This window comes from Condylura cristata, unplaced genomic scaffold (genome assembly GCF_000260355.1).
Source record: "Condylura cristata isolate star-nosed mole 26May11 unplaced genomic scaffold, ConCri1.0 scaffold00027, whole genome shotgun sequence".
NCBI lineage: Eukaryota > Metazoa > Chordata > Mammalia > Eulipotyphla > Talpidae > Condylura > Condylura cristata.
Genome location: NW_004567128.1, coordinates 20004282 through 20025622, shown reverse-complemented (window position 1 = coordinate 20025622; position 21341 = coordinate 20004282). Strand labels below are relative to the sequence as shown.

Here is a 21341-nt window from a genome sequence, read left to right as displayed (position 1 = left end):
ATGGGACTATGGTGATGGCACACAGGTGATTTGGTGATGGGAAGCCCACGGGGATTACAAATGAGATGAAAAAAGACACAAAATGATGTAAAAATAAACTATAATAATAATATTAGCTAAAATTACTGCTATTTAATATTTAACATTATGAAAAACACATATAATATGCCATCTTTAAGAGCATTTCCAAATCTTTAGATAACTGAAAACTTACATTGATATAAAATAATTAATAGATATTCAAAGGATTCTGAGATCATTTCTAAGTAAGATAGAATGCTGAAACCCTAATTACACAGCATAACTTTGCTTACTTCTTATTTGTATATGCTACAAGAGATTATGCCTTTGAATTTGTAAATGAGTATATTCCTCTTTGCTACATGGTAAATGTGTTTAAAGGAAACATATGGCTGAATAAAGCTGAATAAAGCTGAATGAGAACTATGCTAAAATAAAAGAAATTGCCAATTACCTGCTGGTTTTCTCTGTGATATACAACTAAGTTCTTAAAAGTTATAATTAATATGGCTGAATGAGGCTCCTGAGGAGTCTCAGGATCATGAGATGCAGTTTATGTTTTTTGTTTTCTAATTAAGGATCAAAAATGAATGCTTCTGTCCTGAAGTCAAAAGACTTGTTCCAGAGTAGAAAGAAAAAAGAAAGATGACAGAAAACGCTGAATGCAGAAAGCTACAGAAAATTACAGAAGGATAATCTGGAAAGGAAAACACAAATTTGGGTTACAGCTTTGCCACGTCTAGCTCAGCTCTGATGGAATCAAGTACTACACTGAAGTAAACCTACAGTCTACTTATCTTCTGTGAAAATGAAAATGTTTCCTTGGGTAGTAGGTATTAATAAGACTGTGTAAAAGGTTTCTCTGCAGCTGTGGCAGTTTCCTATGGCCACGGTGGCAAATTACCATAAAGGTGTGGTTTAAGCAACACCTGTTTATTCTCTATTGGTTCTGGAGGTGAGAATTTTGAAATAAATGCACTGAGTTAAAAACCAAGGGTCACAAATGAGATGGAAAAAGGCACAAAATGATTTCTAAACTCAACTATCATATTATTAAAAAAAGAAAATAAGAAAAAGCAAGTGTGATGGGGCCATGCTTGCTCCAGTGAAGAAGGAAGGTCCTTGTCTTTCCCATCTCCACAGGTGCATTCCTCGCATTGCATCTCTGAAGGCAGCAGGGTGGCACCTTCAGCTCTCACCTTGTCTCCTCCTTCTGTGATCAAGTCTCTTCTAAGGGCAGGTATGAGTCCATTAAGACCCACCTGTGCGGCCACAATACTCTTCATGTCAATCTCTTTTTTTTATTTTTTTTTAAAGATTTATTTATTTATTCATATAGAACTGGGGTATAGGCCAGAGATGCGGAGGGTGAGAGGATTCACCAGAGACAGAGTGGGGTGCAGAACAGGCAGATCGACGAAGTACACTGCTGAGGGGAGCAGCGGGCGGGTCAGGAGAGGTCTGCCTCACCATGTGGTCTCCTCCGGGGGCAGGCGGGAATCGAACTCATGCAGAAGTGGCTCAAGCTTCTCAGTGCTGTGCTTTAACCCGCTGCGCCACCAGGGAGGGCCTCATGTCAATCTCTTTAACTGCAAATTTCTTTTTGCCATATAAGGTAACACTCACAGATTTCAGGGATCAGAACCTGCATTTCTTTGGAGTCAGTTTCTGAGTTTCTCTGTCCCAAGAGCAGAGATCCCATATCTTACCACAATAATACTGTGCTATGACTTTATGTTCTTGATTATTCTCTTGAAAATAAAGAAACAATAATACAAGTTTTGCATTTACAAATGGGCTCACAATTGTCATATTAAATAATGTATTTTCACTTCAATTAACAGATAGCCAAGCTACAAACTTTCAGATACTCATGTGCACATAACCCTAAATTAATTGATAAATATCCTGGAAACTTTTCAATTATGCCTTCCAAAATTGAATCCAAAATGAACATGAATTACAGCTTCACAATATCTTTTGCACTTAAAACTGTTTGGAGATTTTCAGAAGTCCCCAGAAAGTAAAAATGATTTAAGAGGATTCTTAGGGGGGAAAATAAAAGCCTCTACTATACTACTATTGATTACATGCATGAGAAAAAAATCAAACCAGCAGATATATTAAGACTTTCCTAGATTAAATCTGAATAGGGAAAATATTAATATTTCAGAAGTTCTATGCTATATGTGACATCCCTGTAGATTTATCAACACCCTTATTGTCTACTATTTGTTTCTAACTCTATGAGTGCTGCTGCTGTCTTCATAGTGGTATAATTCAATAAATTTAAAAACATAGTTGTATATAACCTTCCCTTTAAAACTTGACTAGTAACTTCTAGAGCAGTGATTTTCAAAGGAGGATGCACATACACATTTTCTATGGATATTTAGTAAAATATAGATGCTTATCTGGGCCCTCCCTGGTGGCGCAGCGTGTTAAAGCACAGCATTAAGAGGCTAAGCCACTTCCGCATGAGTTCGATTCCCGCCTGCCCCGGAGGAGATCCACATGGCGTGGCAGACCTCTCCTGGCCCGCCCGCTGCTCCCCTCAGCAGTGTACTTAACATCCACCCCAAACTTCTTTGGAAATAGATTTAACCAATATGCTTATAGACATTTTCTGCAAAACTCTTAGATGCTTAACATCCACCCCAAACTTCTTTGGAAATAGATTTAACCAATATGCTTATAGACATTTTCTGCAAAACTCTTAGATGCTTAACATCCACCCCAAACTTCTTTGGAAATAGATTTAACCAATATGCTTATAGACATTTTCTGCAAAACTCTTAGATGCTTATCATCCACCCCAAACTTCTTTGGAAATAGATTTAACCAATATGCTTATAGACATTTTCTGCAAAACTCTTAGATGCTTAACATCCACCCCAAACTTCTTTGGAAATAGATTTAACCAATATGCTTATAGACATTTTCTGCAAAACTCTTTTTGGAGTGACTTGATTATATCACTTGGCATATTATAAATAAGCTTCCTCTTTATTTGCATTTTTTTTCATTATGCACACCCACCAGAACTTTTGCTTATAAAAATTATCATAAATTACAAGTAACCCACAGAGATTGTAAGTCTCTGCCATCTTCAGGTAGTTTTTTAATTTACTCTGATGCTTTCCTGAAGGTCCTACAATTAGCTACAAGGCTTAAATTTTATCTTCAACAAAGAAAGGTCTCAAGACTCCATGAAAAATAATAGTAACTTGGGTACTTCAAAGACACACACAGGCTTCTGATATTAAATAATCTCCTTTGGTGCCATGGCAGAGGGAAGAATCAAAATTTTGAGGACGTGTCACTTGAGGAGAAGGGTTCATGACAGCGATCACCATATCATAACCTGAAACAACACCTAGGCTTGTAAAGTGTGTACTATAAATTCAGTCCTCTAAGCCTAACCTGCGCGCTTCGAAATAAAACACAAATGAAAAGTTCCTCAACAAGTGAGTTGTTGAGTGCTATCCTAGAAATACAGGAGACCCTAATACCTTCTCTTTCTCAGTGTTAAACAAGCACTTTCTATCTCAAGACCCATTTCTCAGATATAGTTATGAAGGAGCCTCAACAAGAGCTGGGGGTGCGATAAGTTCTCCCTACTGTGCCACCCCACTCCCCATGTGATCTTGGGAGAGCAGGTTACCACCTCTGGGCCAATGTGGTGTCAGACGCAAGCTGAAGATGCTAAAAAAAAAAAAAATCATTGTGCCCTAAGTACCCACTTTTCTTAGGAAATGACCACAGACTGGTAACTGTCCACCTTGAGCCAAACTCTGAAATAATTTAATATAACTCCTCATTTTACAACCATGGAAGGTGATGTATCCCTAAGTAATTTAGACTTACAAGAGCCTAGAGATCACTGGTCTACTTTTTCTTTCACTATTTAATGGCAGCATATCATGAAACTCTTTCACAATGAGTTGGTGAGTTCCTTTCAGCCTACACATCTCAGAACACAATTATCTCACAACTGCAGTAGCTAATCTACCTCTCTGCTACAAACTGGTTTCCTTTCGAGATTTTGCTTTAACAGAAAATTAAGAGAAATTTCTCCCACATTGATTCTGGAATTCTGAATAAGAGACTGCTCTTTTATTTTCATGGACTCTGAAGGAGAAACACTGAAAGGACAACAAATGCATGCCCTTAGATTTAAAATCATACTTAAGATAATAAAATAAGCCACACCCATTATTCCAAACTGGTCAAACAGTGGTACATGGACGGCTGACTGGTCACAATTACTAGCCAGCTACCAGAATGCAAACTGAGTCCGCATTGAGGAAGCTTTAGAGCAAGCTGGCTTTGCCCTTATACTTAAGTGTGTGCACTTATCCGCTGAACAGCGTCCTCGCCAGTCCTGCTGTTGCACTCAAGTCAACTCTGAACTGCATGCCAGTTATGCAAAATGAGCCGACACAAGTCTAAATGGAATTAGAACAAGAAAAAAAAGTTAATACTGGTCAAGGTCCTTTCTTGAGTCACAGGTAGTCTTCCCTCTGTCATTATGTTGCAGAATTGGTCAAATACAGGGGTCATGAGAGCCTAGAACTTAAAAATGCCTCTATTTCCAGACGCTGTCTTCCTGGTAGGCCATCCCAGTTCCCAGGCCTTGAACTCATGCCAACACCAAGTTATGTTCCCATCCAAGTTCCCTCAGGCTCTACCTACTCTTGGGTTCATCTCACCTCACACATATTTCTGCCATGTTGGCTTGTGTCTGAACCTGGCCCGCCCTGACAGTGCTTTTGTTCACAAACCTAGTTTGGCAGCCACACCCTCCCGCCTCTGTCCCCATTTGGTTATGATTTCCCACTCCCAACAGGGCAAAAGTTGTCAATGGTGGCCTCTCCGCGGCCTGTGAACTAGAGCAAATGCTTCCCACATTCAGAAATGTACGAAGGGTCAAACTTGGGCGGCTCATGGGTTCTCCAAGGCAGGGCTTCATTCTGCCTGGCTCCCACCCTGAGTGTGGGGTTCATGTGCACCTGCAGGAGGGAAATCTGTCAGGGTGCCCCACTCAGATGGATGCTGTGCTGACCATGACCCCACAGCCCAGCTGAAGCGCCATTCTTAAAGGGGTGACAGGACCCATCCAACCAGCTCTCCCAGGTCCACAAGACTCTGCAGAGAGCTTGCAAGAGGTTATTAACACTCAATCTCCAAATATCATCTCAAATTCCAGACATCAGAGAATGAAAGAACCCAGCATGCCTGGTTGCCCAGATGTGTGACAGTCACCATTAGTGTCAGCAAGCACAGGTTGGGGTCAGGTGCCCAGTGACACCAGAGCACACAGACCTATGAACCCAGCACAGTGCACCCGCACATGATGACTTCCTGGACTTTGATAAAATACTCTGATGTGACCTCAATGAAATACCTAAGAGACTATTCTACTTTCTGTTTAAACAAGCCCTATTATAATAAAAATAAACAGCTTTTAAAAAATCAGACAGGTGAGACAGAAATAGCCAATAGGCACATAGCCAATAACATCAGTTATTGCTAGGGAAATGTGAGTCCAAACCACAGTGAGCTATCACCTCACATCTGTGAGAATGGCCTATATCAAAAAGATAAAACAGGGCCCTCCCTGATGGCGCAGCGGGTTAAAGCACAGCACTAAGAAGCTAAAGCCACTTCTGCATGAGTTCGAACCCCAGCCCCAAAGGTGATCCACATGGCACAGCAGACCTCTCCTGGCCTGCCTGCTGTTCCCTTCAGCAGTGTACTTCATCGATCTGCCTGTTCTGCTCCCCACTGTCTCTGGTGAATCCTCTCACCACCCCTGCACCTCTGGCCTGTATCCCAGTTCTGTATGCATAAAAATAAATAAATCTTTTTTAAAAATGACAAAACAGGCCCTCCCTGGTGGCGCAGCGGGTTAAAGCACAGCACTGAGAATCTGAAGCCACTTACGCATGAGTTCGATTCCCGCCTGCCGCCTGCCCCGGAGGAGACCACATGGCGAGCCAGACCTCTCCTGACCCGCCCGCTGCTTCCCTCAGCAGTGTACTTCGTCGATCTGCCTGTTCTGCTCCCCACTCTGTCTCTGGTGAAGCCTCTCACCGCCCCTGAGCCTCTGGCCTGTACCCCAGTTCTGTATGACTAAATAAATAAATCTTTGAAAAAAAAAATGACAAAACAAGTGTTGGTTGAGCACATGAGGAAAAGAGAACACTCTATATAAATCACAAACTCATGGGATGGACAACTTGATGATGTAGTTTCTGTAAATATCTGGTTTAGTGGGTTTATGAGGCAAGAACAGTGTCGTGGATTTCTACAAACACCTATTCCAGTGAGCTCTAAGTAGAACCCCAGCTCCATTAGACTCAGGGCCTCCTAGGAAGCAGCAGGGGCGAAGTCAGCTCCACCAGCTTTACCAGATGGGAGGAAGCAGAGGGGGCACATCACCAGGCACAGGGGAGCAGACAGGGAGCCAGGGCCAGGACTGTCCGGTGCAGGGATGCACCTCTGGCCTCTCTCACCCCGCCCCTCCACAAGGCTCAGCAGGCTGTGGTTTCCACACCAGGCCCAAGCTGCCAGCAATGAGAGCCAGGCCCAGTGGCACTGTGGGAAGTGAGCCTGAGTGTCTGATCTACTGGAGGTGATAGATGCTCCTGTTGGCTAAAAGTATTCCATCCAGTAGCTGTGGTCAACACCAGTTCACAAGCACAACTGACTTAATCTTTGGGAAAACTGGAAGATAGAGGGACTCTTATTATCCCCATTTCATGAGGAAATGGCCACTCCAAAGTAACAGAGGAATTCCCAAGGTCACGTGGCCAGAAAGTGTGGTCAGCTAGGATGGCAAGCCCAGGTCCTCGTACCCACTGCTGAAGTCAGCTGGGTAGCCTCTGAGCAGCCCTCTGTGACAGGCCTAGAGGAGCAGAGGGTGGCCCTAGAGCATAGGATGAATGGAGAAAATGTCAAATGTCACTTAAATAGGAGGGGGTTAGTGTTTTACACAATTGGCACAATAATTTTTTCAACTTAAGGTTATGTAAAAGTGTTCCTATGAAAGTGCACATACAAGTGTTCATAAGAATTCTATGTGCAGACTATGGCTGTGGTGCATGGCAAGCGGAAACTGGTGGTAGAAATTCTACGGGGACTACACCTGACTGGAGAACACCAACGGTGTACAGAATGAACAATGATGTTAAATCTACACCAGTAAAGAAATAATATTGTCGGAGAAAAAAAGAATTATATGGGCCTTTAAGTCTATCAACTGGGACACAATTTAAATAGCATATAGTCACATGTTTTGTTACTGATAACTCTGTTATTCCATCAAATATATGATCATTAGATGATTTAGGTATTTCATCCAACAATACAAAATCTAATTATGTTCATAATTAGATTCATAAATTCATAAATGTAATACATTCATTAGTAAGCCCAGTAGTCTACATTAAACATTAGAAATTACTTGAATTGCCATCTTAGACCAAATAGTAGCCTTTATATATTGCTATTTAATTTATCAGTGCCTAATCAAAGGAACTGAAAAATATATTACACAGAAAATATCATGCTAGCTAACAATCCCTTTCTGAAGTAGTTTTTTGGAATGAGGCAGAGTGCAGATAAATATATAAAACCACTATGGCTATAATTCCTTTATGGTTTTTTCCCCTTCACTCTTCAATCATCATGTGAACCCCTGTCCCACTAAATCCCACCCTCCTGACTTAGATGTCCACCCTTTCCACCCCCTGTCCTGACCCGTCACCTCCTGACTTCGATGTCCCTGGCATGAATAAAGCCTTTGGGCACCTCAGTCATGGTCTTCAACCTCAGACATGTTCTTCAGCCCCACCCAGCTACCATCTTTCAGGCAATTCAACAAGCCAGGTATGTTCCCCCATGAATCTCAAATCCTTGCCTTGCATGGAGCCAGTGAAAAAGTCTTCATCCCCCACAACCTCCCAGCTACTCCCACCAGGGCCAAATCTGTCACCCTTAAAAGGTCCCATCAAAATCATGGATTGGGTCAATCATCCCCCACTGACCACACCTTCTACTGACAACTCCCCCTCCCATAGCTCACCACAGATATCTTGTAGACACTGCCAACTGAGGACGGAAACATGAGTCAGAAACCAGCTCATGGATTTTAAACACTTTAATAGCACTATTGGTAGTGCTAATGGTAGAAGACCAGGCCACCCTCATTTATGGGCAATTTCGGCACTTGATGAAGGTGCTGATGAAGGCTCCTTTGGTTTTTTCATTCTCTTCTTCCAGAGTTGGGGCACCTGGTTCTGGGATTGGGTGTCTTTCTTAGAGATGCAGCGGTGGTGTCTAGTGTTGTCTATCTCCTCCTCCACGACTTCTGATGTGATCCGCATCCTGCGGCTGTTTTGCACCTCCCTGGTCACTGCCTCCAAGATACTGGTTGTCAAGAAGTCTACCACCCCTTCGAGGAAAACTGGCACGGATGAGTCCAGGTTCTCGGTGAAGCGATTCCATCGTAGAAGGCGGCCCATATGGCTGATGGGGAAGTGTAGCTTGGCTTTCACAAAACAGGAGAGAACCCACTTCGTAGGGATGACATGCTTTTCATTATCCTAATGGCCTGGGCTTCTTATTCCTGCCTACTGAAGCCTCACATTCCAATTCTCATTGGTCAGGCAGCTGACTACCTTTGTGACAATGCAGCTGTTATGATGTCATTGGTGTCCACTAGGACCTGATCAGGCCTGGGCTAGAAATGTCTATGACTGAAACTCAGTCAACAGACTGAACCCTCTTTCTGAGGGAGTGCTTTCTACTTTAACAGTCTATAAAAAAACAAAGGTTTCAATGGAAACACTGCCCCATCTTTAGGACACTACTCTAGGTTATCCGACTTTAGCGTCATTCTGTCTTTGAGCTATCACACATCCTGTGTAAGCTGCTGGTCACTGACAGACATACATATTGTTTTGTACGGCAGAGGTAAAATTATCACCCCCTTGTGCCACACTAACACCAGTTTCAACTTCATTTATACATTCATTTCAATATCCCTATATAATATAAATGAGGATTCATGACTACAGATACCCATATCAGGAAGGGGAAAATGACTTTTTGACATATCCCTCTGGCTCAGCTCCCCACTCTGTAATTTCATCTGTCCACATCTACTTCATTAGTTAATTCCTACTATTCCAACCTAAGCCATTATAATTTTCGCCTTGAAAACTGTGGCAGCCCTGTAACTGACCTCCCTGTTTTTCTCAAATCTACTTTTTAGAGTAAGTTTCTGAAGCTAAAGCTGAGTGCGACACTATGCTGCTTAATATTCATTAATGCTTTCCCATGGCCTTTGGGATCCTTGGATATTCTTACCTGCTTTTCCTTCATTTCTCATCTATTCATGAATGAATTCACATAAATCTAACTCCAAATGCTGCCTCCTCTGACAGACAGTGAGTACAATTTCCCACTGTAGTAAGATGGAAGAAGCCTTATTTGCTTCACAAGGATTCTGTGAAAATGAAACACAATGGTGTCTATCACGCAGAGTGGTGTACCACAAAGTAAGGGGTGGAGAAACAGTCATTATTACTATCAGTATAACTACTATAAAAGGAAGAGAAGGGCAGTTTGGAGTCCAGAAAGCTCAGCACAGGCATATTAAGCTTGATTTGCTCACCTGGACCTCAGCCACACCAAAGTCGAGACTTGCTCATGCCGTGCCGAACGCTAATTGGAACCAGGAGTCTCAGGATGGCCAAACGTACCAAGATTTCAGTTCAGAGACACAGTCCATTATCCACTGACTATAAGAAATAGAACTGTAACAGTGTATGGTTCCATCTATATTAAATATGTCCAGTGGGCAAATCAATAGAGACAGAGAGACGGTGATTGTCAGAGGCTGGAGGAGGGGAAATGAGAAGTGACTGCTAAAAAAAACATGAGTATCTTTTCAATGCAATAAAATGTTCTAAACTTAGTGGTGATAATTATAAAACATTGTAAATATCTATCTTAAAATCCATTGATTTGTACACTTAGAAATAGTGTGTTTTAGATTATACAAATTATATTTCAATAATAATAAAAAAAATCCCTCCAATGGACCATATGGCTGGCTCCACCTTCTCTCTCCAAGGCCAAAGTCATCAATGTTTGCTCAGTAAGCACAGAAGTAGAGGGAAGATGGTTATAGACTTTCATTTTTGAATGGACTTGATGCCCTCCTGTCGATAACATCTAACTAGAGGTATCAACTTCCCTTACATGGCATGACATACTGTTAGCTGCCTACTCAAAATCCATTCCTACTCTTATATCTTAGGAAAACACAATTTTGTTCTGGGTGGAAGGGAGCCCCCCCCTAGGCTGGTGAAGATTAGTCTAATCTAGTGTTCTCAAATTTTGATAATGATGACAATCATTTGGAGCACCTGATTAAAAAACAAAGAAGAAATAGAGACACACCATGGAGATGTTGCAGGTTTGGTTCCAGACCCCTATAACAAAGTGAGTATCACAAGAGTTTTTTGGTTTTCCAACACATATACAAGCTATGTTTTACACTCTACTGTAGTATTAAGTGTGTAAAAACATTATGACTTAAAATCCCCTGCACATATCTTAATTAAAAATAATTTCTTGCTAAAACTGCTAACTATCATCTGAACCTTCAGTTAATCCTAATCATTTTGCTGGTAGAGGGTCTGGCCTTGATGCCGGTGGTTGCTGACTGATAGTCAGCAACTGAGTCTTCATTTCATTAAAGATTTCTCTGTAGCACGCACTGCTATCTGAGAGCATTTCATCCACAGAAAAACTTCTTTCAAAATTGGAATCAATCCTCTCAAAGCCAGTCACGGCTTGTTAAACTGAGTTTATGTAATATTCTAAATCTTATGTTGTCATTTCAACAATGTTCACAGTGTCTTCGCCAGGAGTACATTTCATCTCAAGAAACTACTTTCTTTGCTTATCTTTCAACAACAACTTCTTATCCATTCAAATTTATCATGAGATCACAGGAAACTGAGTCACATCTTCAGGCTCCATTTCTAATTCCAGTTCTTTTGCTATTTCCATCACATCTGTAGTAACTTCCTCTGCTAAAGTTTTGAATTCAAAGTCATTCAGAAGGGATGGAATCAACTTCTTCCAAGCTTCTGTTAATGTCGACATTTTGACCTTTCCCCATGGATTACGAATGTTTTTTTTTTTTTTTTAATTACGAATGTTCTTGATGGCATCTAGACATGAATCCTTTCGAGAAGGATTCAACTTACTTTTCTTATATGCATGAAAGGAATCACTATCCATGACATTTATAGTCTTAGGAGATGTATTTAATCAATAAGAAACATGAAAATTGAAATGACTCTTTTACCCATAAGCCGCAGAATGATGATGTGCTAACAGGCATGAAAACAACCTGAGTTGCCTTGCACATGTCCATTAGAGTTCTTGAATAACCCTGTGCATTGTCAATAAGCAGTAATATTTTAAAAAAAAAAGTATATTTTTCTGAGCAGTAGGTTCTCACCAGAGGGCTTAAAATATTCAGTAAACCATGTTGTAAAGACATGTGTTATCATATCATCCAGGCTCTGCTGTTCCATTTATAGTGCACAGGCAGAGTATTTAGCATAATTGAAGTGTCTTAGGATTTTCAGAATGGTGAATAAGGACTGGCTTCAACTTCAAGTAACCAGCTTCATTAGCCCCTAACAGGAGAGTCAGTTCATGCTTTGAAGCGAGGCATGGATTTCTCTCTAGCTATGTAAACCCCAGAGGGCATCTTCTTCCAATATAAAGCTGTTTCACCTGCACAGTTTAGTGCAGCCCCCGGCAGAGATAATCTTAGCTCACTCTTCTGCATAACCTGCTTCTCCATCAGCACACCTGGTTCACCTTGTATTTTTATTGTTATGGAGATAACTTCTTTCCTTAAACTTTATGAATCAAGTTCTGCTGCCTTCAAAATTTTCTTCTACAGTCTCCTTGCCTCTCTCAGTTTTCATACAATTGAAGAGCATAGGGACCTGGCCATGGATTAGGCCTTATTTAAGGGAATGCTATGGTAGGCTGCATCATCTATCCAGACCACCAATACTTTCTCCGTATCAGCAGGGCTGTTTCACTTTCTTATCTTTCATGTGTTCACTGTAATAGCACTTTGAATTTCCTTCCAGAACATAAAAGCCTGCAGGACCTGACTGGGTGCATTGGCTATCATTTCCCAACTTCTGAACAATAAAAAACTTGAGGAAAAAACTTGGATATACATATAAAAATCAAATAGGCCATCAACCTATGGTCTCTCGCTGTGTCCCTGCTTCCTGGAAAAACAGAACTGAGAAAAGGGTATACAGAGGCATACAGAGGACTCACGATGGTCAACACCCATTCCAGTTGTAAAACCTTAAAGAACAAGGGTGCCATTCTATCCAGTAAGCACTGTGGACCACCTGAAGCTGTGGGAGATATATTCACATACATGTTAATCCATAAAGACTCAAGACCTCAATGTAAGGACCTGATATCTTAAGATACATAGCCATTCTGAGGTAAAATGGACCCATAAATGCTTTATAACCCAGCCAAACAGTTTAACCATTCAGCATAGAATACATGCAGAACAATGATAATGAGAACAGTTGGATTAATTAGTGATTTTTACAAAAGAATTCCAATTTCAGTGTATCTTAAATATATCTTTCTTTCTACTTAGGGCTTTTAACTCATTTTTGCATATCTATATAGTAAACTTACCAAATCATATGGCTTTGATTTACCCTTGATATTAAAATTGTGGTGGAGTTACTTCCTCTTCTCATGTGAAGGTTTTTTCACTTGCATCCAATGCACTCAGAGGTATTTAAAATCTGAGTTACACAAGAAAGACTTGCCCTCAATTTGATGTTGTGAGTAAAGCCCAAAGGTTAGAAAAATGTGCTCAATTAAACACTGAGATACCCACAAGAACTTCAAGAATACAGGAACATACTCTTGATTCCATCATTCACCACAAAGAAGCTGTTATATAACAAACTGTCTTAGCTGATTTAGAAAGTCCAGAGGCAATGACAGAAGCAAAATCCAAAGAGGCTCAGCCTGACAACTGGATTTTTAGCTTATGGCAAACTATATTTTTCAAGATGGTCACAGAAATGAGCTTCCAAAAGTCTGCCATTCCCCAAGTAGGAGTAGTGATTCCCTCCCTCAAACCTTGACAGGATTCATGCAGCAAAAGAGACTTTCAAGGCTGGATCACAAAAGGTGAGGCAAGTGGCTCTATCTGGACTTTAGGACACTTGTCATGAAAACAGTTGCCATGCTGTCCACACTAGCCCACACAGAGATGAAATGGAGGGAGATCTGAGGCTGAGCAGTAGCTAACATCAACCATAAGAAATGTAAATTAACGGGTTTTCAATGGATTCTGGCCCACTCTGTGAGGACCCCAGCTCATGCCCAGTGAAGCATCTGAGCCTTCTGATCTCTGCCCAGACTGTAGATTCAGAAGCAAAATAAATGTTATTATTTTAACTCTTTCAGGTTAGTAACTGGACCACAGACTCAGGATTGAATACACATACAAATTCATTGCCTCTAAAACAAAATAAACTTTATATTTTGCTTCCCTTTTTGATCACCACATGCCAGTAGAAATAAAAATATACATACATCTTCCGATGGTGACATCCTGCTGCAAGACGCTTATATACAGCTGCAGAGTCAGCTGGGGGGCTGAGCCCAGGAAAGCCTGGATCACCGATGCCCGACTGAATGCCGACCGATGAGCAAACAGCTTGCCCTCTGCCTGGCCCACCTCCTTCTCAACCTCCTCTGAGAGGCCATTTTTTGGTATCTGCCGCTTCTTGGTGATACTGACATAAGGCTCTTCACTGCTGCCTGACTGAAAGTAGATGCAGAAGACTTCAAAACACCTGGAAATAAATCAACAAGTCATAATAGTCAGAGGCTGGCAAGATTCTGTTCTTTCTCAGTTACTTTTCTCTACTTGTACTTACTTAACCTAATTCTCAAAAACATAACTGGCAACTCTGGCCTGTAGCCACTCTAAAATCATCCACTCCAAGGAACTTTTCTGAGCATAAGGTCCTTTTGAGGTCCCACAACAGGCCAATGGAAACTGAGTGAGAAGCAAGTTGAGAGTTGACACCAAACACCATTGAAACAAGAAAACCAAGAGAATGGGAAGAGCCTCAAAGCCACAGAAATGTGTTCAATTCTCCTTCCTGATACTTACTAGCTCTGTAGTACTGGGAAAGTCATTTAACCCTTGAGCCCTTTTCCACACTCATAAAGTAGTGATGATACCTATTTTGCCCTATTGTTATTAAACTAAGATAGTATGTTTGTATAAGGCATCTCTATACATTATAGCTGTACATATATTAATACCTAATAAAGAATTACAATGTATTTAATAATGATATATCTATTCCACATCCAATAGAAGCCATGAATCATTAGTGAAGCAGCAGCCATGGCTGGGAGACCCCCCTGCAGAGTACCTTATCACATCACACTCCCCTGAAGGCCTCAGTGTTATCTAGCTTTCTGTTCTCTTCAGCCTTACAGGATATGACTAAAGCCTATCATGCCTGCAGACCTGCAGATATGTCTCTTATTTATGGCCTTTCAAGCCAGGAAAGGTGCCTTAACCAGCCACCTTTCTAGACCACCAAGAGTACCCTTTAGAACTGGATAATGATACGGGTACTGAAGGGAGGGAGAGTACTAGTATGTGCAATTTCCTCTGAAGCACACACACACCCATTAATGAGTTGACAGAGGGGTGGATAAACATGTGGCACAAAATGCTTAGTATAGAATCTAGATGGTATGTATTGTACAATTCATTCACGTTATCTTCTGTAGGTTTGAAATTTTTTATAAGATACTGAGGAAAACAGGTCATTCGTAGGAATAAGAGGTGTGTGGCCTTAGGTTTCAAAATTGCTAAAGGACATTTCCCCCGAAACTTGCATTTTTATAATGGCCTTATAGTACTGCCAAATAAAATAAAACTTGAGGCAAGAGAGGAAATGTAGGAGTCTCTCTGGTGAATAAAAGGTGGATACATTTTGTGACTATTACCTTTGTTCACGGGAGAAAGAAAGTACATAGTTGTGACTGTGTGTATGTGTGTGTATGGGACAGGTTTATCTGTTGTGTTTTATCTAGTGCAGTCATGGACACTTCAATATATTTATGAAAATATGTAAAACTGTCGGACCAATTTGGCCAGTTGAAAATAATGTTAATAAAGTTCAGGTTATGAATCCATGCCCAACTGATCCAACTGAATTTGCTCTGAGGAAAAACTTGGCTCTGTGACTGAGGCTTGTAAAGGTCTAACAGCATCACACAGTTGGGCCACTGACCACAACCAGGGCTTGAAGACAGAATAAACTGACCGTTGCTTTATTTTCAAATATGTGACGAATGTGGATGCACTGCACTACGCGGCTCTGGAACGGAGCAACCTACACATAACCTTACTGCATACTTGCTGCAGGGGACGCAAAGGCAGCTGAATACACCTCATTGAAGAGAGGTGCTCACTATCTAAATGGAAAAATGAAACATATACAGAAGGATAATAAATATTTTACACAATATTTATATGGTACCTTCAGTTTATAAAAATATTTCCTAAACATGCACGCAGAATGAATCCTACTGGAAGAATTTAAATCATAGCATTATTTGTAGTAACAAAATTCTGGGAATACTTGAAAGGTCCCCCAGTAAAGCAATGATTAAATAAACCATAATATATGCAGTCAGTGAAATATTCAAACTTTAAAACTGATGGGATACTACTGATCCATAATAATGCTTACCATATTTGAAGGGAGTAAATAACAACATCAAAATATGAATATATATACATAAATTCTATTTTTGTAAAAATAAAATATATACAAACCACACATACATAAATAGTGGAGTGCTTGAGCTGGTTCATATGAATTCAAGAGACTGCTCAGTAGTTAGGAATTGTAAACTAGTTATTAAGTAATGAGTAGCTGAAATAGGCCAGGATAGAAATATTTATATTCTAGAAATCAGCAAACACTGCAAATCAGGGCTTTTTCCCATGGAGAGACAGTTTATTTATAAAAATGTTTGTTAGGATGTACAACAAAATGTTGAGAATTGCTTTCTTTAGGCTGTCAAGTTAAAGGCTTTCAACTATTTTCTTAAATGTGCTTTTTGTTTTCTGTTCTTCCAACAACAACAAAAAATGTTGCTTGAATAAAATCAATCTTGACATTTATAAAGACAAAAACAAAAACAAAACAAAAAAAAACAGCACATTGCTAAGAGCAAGTGAATGAAATGGAAGTTCAGAGAGAAAGCAGTTCTGTAAGGGGGGTTGTATGAAACCAGAAGCATTTACCAAATTGCAGATGAAATAAAACTTCAGTGTCTCTATCAGTGGTAACAAAAGAGGTTTCCAGAATGAGCTAATCTCAGAGAAGGCACTGTGGGATCCACTGTCTTTCCCCAATTCATATACTTGTGAGTTACAGAATTTTACACGTAGTAAGTGCTCAATAAATTTATGGATGGCCCCAAGATCTCCTGCCATTACTACTTAAGAAAACTGGTTGGAAAAAAAAAAAAAAAAAGCCCTACCATTTTTTTTTCTAACAATTCTACAAAACTTATCCAATTACTCCAAATCTTTGTTTGTTTGATCTGGTTTCAGTTTTTGCTTGAGAGGTTGTGTAAATACAGTTGTAAATTAAATATTTCCATGAAAATCATTCAAGGAAGTTTTGTAGTTATGTAGATGAAAAGTTGGAAAATGTTTTCTCTAAAGCATTTACAAAGAGTAAAATATTTTAGGCTTTGCTGGTCACTGTAAATACTTGACTCCTGATGTAGTGGAAAAGCAGTCACAGACAAAACAGAAACAGAGTGTGCATGGCTGTGTTCTAGTAAAACAGTTTACAGAAATAGGAGTGGGGGAATTTGACCTGTGGGGCATAGTTTGTTGACCCCTAATATAAGTAAACAGCAGAGTGATCTATGTTTTCCCCTTTTATGCCACTTTTACTCTTTTGCTGAAACCATGCGTGTTGGTGCAGGCACAAATAACCTGTGATATGAGAAACCCTCTAAGGTAGTTCATAGGAAGGTATTTTCAAAAGAGATACTGGCTATGATTTCTTATATGCCACATTATCTTCTCACGACACACGTGCTCTGTGAGGTTAGGAGAGCACGGAACTGGTAAAATAGAAAGTGCCACATGGCCTAGGTAAAGTCAATTGCTTAATCTCACTGAACCTTAATTCCTCAACTGTAAAAAATAGATAATGACAGTTAGCTCAAAGGGCTTCACAGTGGATAGAAATTACTACTGTATGGAAAAGTACCTCTTGCAAACCATAAAAGGAGGCTCTTCAAATTCAGGCCATTATTATTATAGTCTTTTGAAAGTTTACTTTTAAAATGATTGGGTTAATCATTTTTCAATGTTCTATACTAATTAATGGAACTTCTAAGCATTTACTATATTAGCACAGATTTCTCATGCACCATTTTTCTCATGGTAGTAGTAAAAATGGGGGAAATTCCTTGAATTTTTAACTCATTTATATGCATCCCTTTTAATTAAAGTATAAAATCACATGATAGTAAAAGAATGATAAACAGATATGTTGTTTTTGCTAAGAGGTCCTTTTTCTCTTCTGGATTTCCAGAATGTCTATTATTATTCACAATAGGATTCTCATTAAAACAGAAAAAATACATTATCTAATGTTCATTTAATTCAAACTCTGACTAATAAGAAAACAACCAGATAGATTTTAACTTCAGTTTTAAAGATAAGACTTATAGGGCCTTCCTGGTGGCACAAGAAGTTAAGTCTCAGCACTAGGAAGCTATCTGCAGCCACTGCAGCACCAGTTATATCCCCCAATAGGTAATTAAACCACATGGTGCAGCAGACTCCTCCTGTCTCACCTGCTGCTCCCCTCAGCAGAGTGTTTTAGTCAATCCACCTGTTCTGCTCCCTACTTTGTTTCTGGTGAAACCTCTCACCCACCCCACCCCCACCACACACACTTCTGGCCTACACCCCAGCTCTTGTATGTATAAATAGAAATCCTTTAAAAAAAAAAAAGACTAATGTAAATGAAATATCGTGCTCTCCCAATGCCCCCCTAAAAGGACAGACCACTGTAGTGTTTAGCCCAAAATTATAGTGTCCTATATTGCAGCTTAAGTGAGAGAACTCAAAAACCCACATCTGAGTGTGACTAGTAGCACCTACCCAAACGTAAACAGAGCTAAATTTTCCAAAAAACATTTTGAAATATTACTAATTCCAAGTGCTAAGGAGGAAATGAAACACATCGTGACTATTCTTTGTTTGGTGGAAATAATGTTGATCTGCATATAGAAGGCTTAAAGTTAAAATAGAATCAAGCAGTCAGCAGGAAGGACTTCCAATAAGATATTAAGTCATGCTAATTCACAACATCAAATTGGTTTCCTTGTCATGTGGAAGGTAAAATGCTTAGAATCACCATTTTGTGTATCTCCTTGAAATAAGACAGCTGAAGTAATACGAGAAAGTCCTTGTGGAAAGAAGGGGGTTGTTTGTTGCGCTTTTTTTTTTTTAATGGCTTATTTTGCTCTCCCCGCCCCCACACACACAATAGCCTATTTAAAATATTTTAGAAACAGGTCTTTTTACAGTGTTGAAACTTTTCATATAGCTGAGAAGTTATCCTTCAAAGATTCAAACTTTATTATAAACTATCTCTACTGTAAAAACTGATAAATGATAAGTATATATAATAAAGGAGAAAATGATACACTTTTCTATTTCTTCAGGAGACAATTAAAATTACCCATTTCCCCACCATCCTGAAATGATCACTTTCAATATCCTGGCATATTTCCTTGAGCTCAGGTTTATATTTGCCATCCTGTCATTATTATGTCATTAGTTTTATCTTGGTATTTAAAAACATTTGAAATAGCAGTAATGATAGAATGTTATTTGCCTGGGTATTTATATAAATTTTGGCAAAATGGTCAAACTCTTTATTTAAGACAGATGTATTGATAAAATGCATTCCACTCTCCCCTGCCTACTGTCTAGTAAGAAACCAGACTCCACTTCCAAGAAATCTTGTGAACTTGGCCTCATTTTCCTCATGTCTAAAATGGGGACGGTTACAGCTCCTTGTGGTCAGGATTCAGTGAACAGAAGCATATGAACACCTAGTGAAGCATCCAGCATAGGAAGCATTTCAGAAATGTCAGTTCCCCTTCCTGTCACTTAAACATCATGAGCAAGGAGTTTTCTTTTCAGCAATGAGGTTAAGAAATGAGTGCCTGCTTAAAGTCAGGGCACACTGATCTTACTAGGGTTGGGTAGAGTATACTGGAGATCTGGGGTGGCCTACTAAGACAGGGAGAGCTAACTGTCCTCACTGCATGGCTTCAGGTTGCAGAACGTGGTATTTCTTCATTCCCTTTCAGGCTCTTTTTGCCCCTAACTCCTCCCTTCTTATCTGGATATTCTCAGCAACTTCTTACTCCCCTCAGAGTGTGTGTTTCTCTTCCCTTCTTGGATTCCTCAATTTCTGGAGGCTGAGAAACCTGTTCCCCAAGTTCCTCAACATTGTGTAAACTCCAAGTCAGTATTCTGAGTGTCAACTAGGATTTACTGTGTTTAATAGGAAGTGTAAGCTTTACAATAGGGCTTTGTAAATCTAGCCTGCTACTTACTGGAGTGAGTGTGTGTGTGTGTGCGCGCGCGTGTGTGCAATGTGTAAAAAGACAAAGAGACAGAGAGAGAGATTGAGATTTTATGGTAGAAAAGGCAGCTGAGCTGCATCTCTGGCCTTTCTGTCTTGGCATTTCTTCCTCTATGCCTATGTCTACAGTTGAGTCTTACACATTTATTTAGAACCCTTAGACACCCTTTGTTTTGCTTTTTCTACAGAGATGAAAGCTATCAAAACAAAACTTCTGAATGGCCCTCAGATATGCCAAAATCTACTTCAGGACCTTATATTTCTGGGTGCTTTGGCTAATATACATTTCTTTCCCAAAATGCCACTGAGGGCTTCTCTTTTCATAACACATGGCAACTTTCTGTCTGCATGGCACACGTTGCGCTCCAGCCCCAGTGGCTGGAAGTGAGGGAGGACTGGGGGATCTGTCTACGACCCCGCAGGATTCCACCCAAAGAAAAAAGCCCCATGCGTGCAGCCGGAGAGAGAGGTCCGAAGAGCACGAACTACAATAATGAATCTCTGTGGAGCCCAAGCCGTGCCTGGCACACACTCAATGCTCCGCATCTGGCACTGAAATGAAATCCTCCGTGCACGCTGCTGCGGTAACAGCGCTTCCCAGCTCAGGTCCCCAGGGTGTGTGGGGACACAAACCCATCCAGCCAGGAACCACCTGACTGCAGGCGACGCCTGCCTGGGGTGAGGTGGCACCGAGCGGCATTGCCATTTCTGCTGGCGGGGTCAGTGGAATCCGGGCGGTCTCGGCTTGGGGCGCTGAGCAGGACCGCGGTCCCCCGGCCACAGCCGATTCATGCTCCCTGGCCCGCGGCCGCCGGGGCCCGCCCGGGGGTGAGGGGCGCATAGCGCGCGTCCTGGGCCAGACGCCTGGCCCGGGGCAGTCCCCAGTTCCTCCCGGCTGCCCCCGCCGCCGGGCCCTGGCCCCACACGCACCTGAAGAGGGGCCCGAGCTGCAGCAGATGCAGCAGCAGCACTAGCGGTCGGTCGCGGCTGAAGTCGCGGTGCACGAAGAGCAGCGTGAGCTGCACGAGAGCGCAGGGCAGCAGCGAGAAGAGCAGCGTCAGCGCCTGCCACATGCCATCCCCGCCCGAGCGGTAGGTGCTGCTCAGGTACAGGGCCACCGACGTCTCGGCCACGAACAGGAACACGGACGCCAGGACCGAGCACGGGAATTTCATCTCCGCCCGTCAGTGGCGCGCACCCGGGGCGGACGCGGCGGCGACTACCAGAGGGGCGCTCGGCATGCCGGGCCCCAACTGCTCCCGCGCCCTGCGCCGCCCGCGCCCACGCGCGCTCTGGGCCGCTCAGCGCTTTGCCCGATGTGACGGCTCCTGGTGTCCCGAGGGGCCGGGATTGGCCCGCGCCCTGCGCCGCCCGACCTGCTGTTGCCTTTGCTTGCGCTGCCGGTCACTCGGGAAGCTGCACCCACGTATGCGTGACCACGTTTCCGGCTTGGCCCTCGGAGGCCGCCGGGAGCCCTTCCCCGGGGGGCCGAGGCAG

General features: G+C 41.5%; 1 protein-coding gene across 1 annotated transcript in view; it reads right to left on the bottom strand.

The window, feature by feature from the left end:
• Nucleotides 1-21102, bottom strand: part of XK (X-linked Kx blood group) — a 39330-nt gene extending 18228 nt beyond the window's left edge. The window contains exons 1-2 of the mRNA XM_004690111.2: nt 20775-21102; nt 13711-13973 (exon numbers count right to left, since the gene is read on the bottom strand). Of these exons, the coding sequence (XP_004690168.1) occupies nt 13711-13973; nt 20775-21019 (508 nt within the window). The 5' untranslated portion in view covers nt 21020-21102. The remainder of the gene's footprint in view (nt 1-13710; nt 13974-20774) is intronic.
• Nucleotides 21103-21341: the final 239 nt, after the last annotated feature.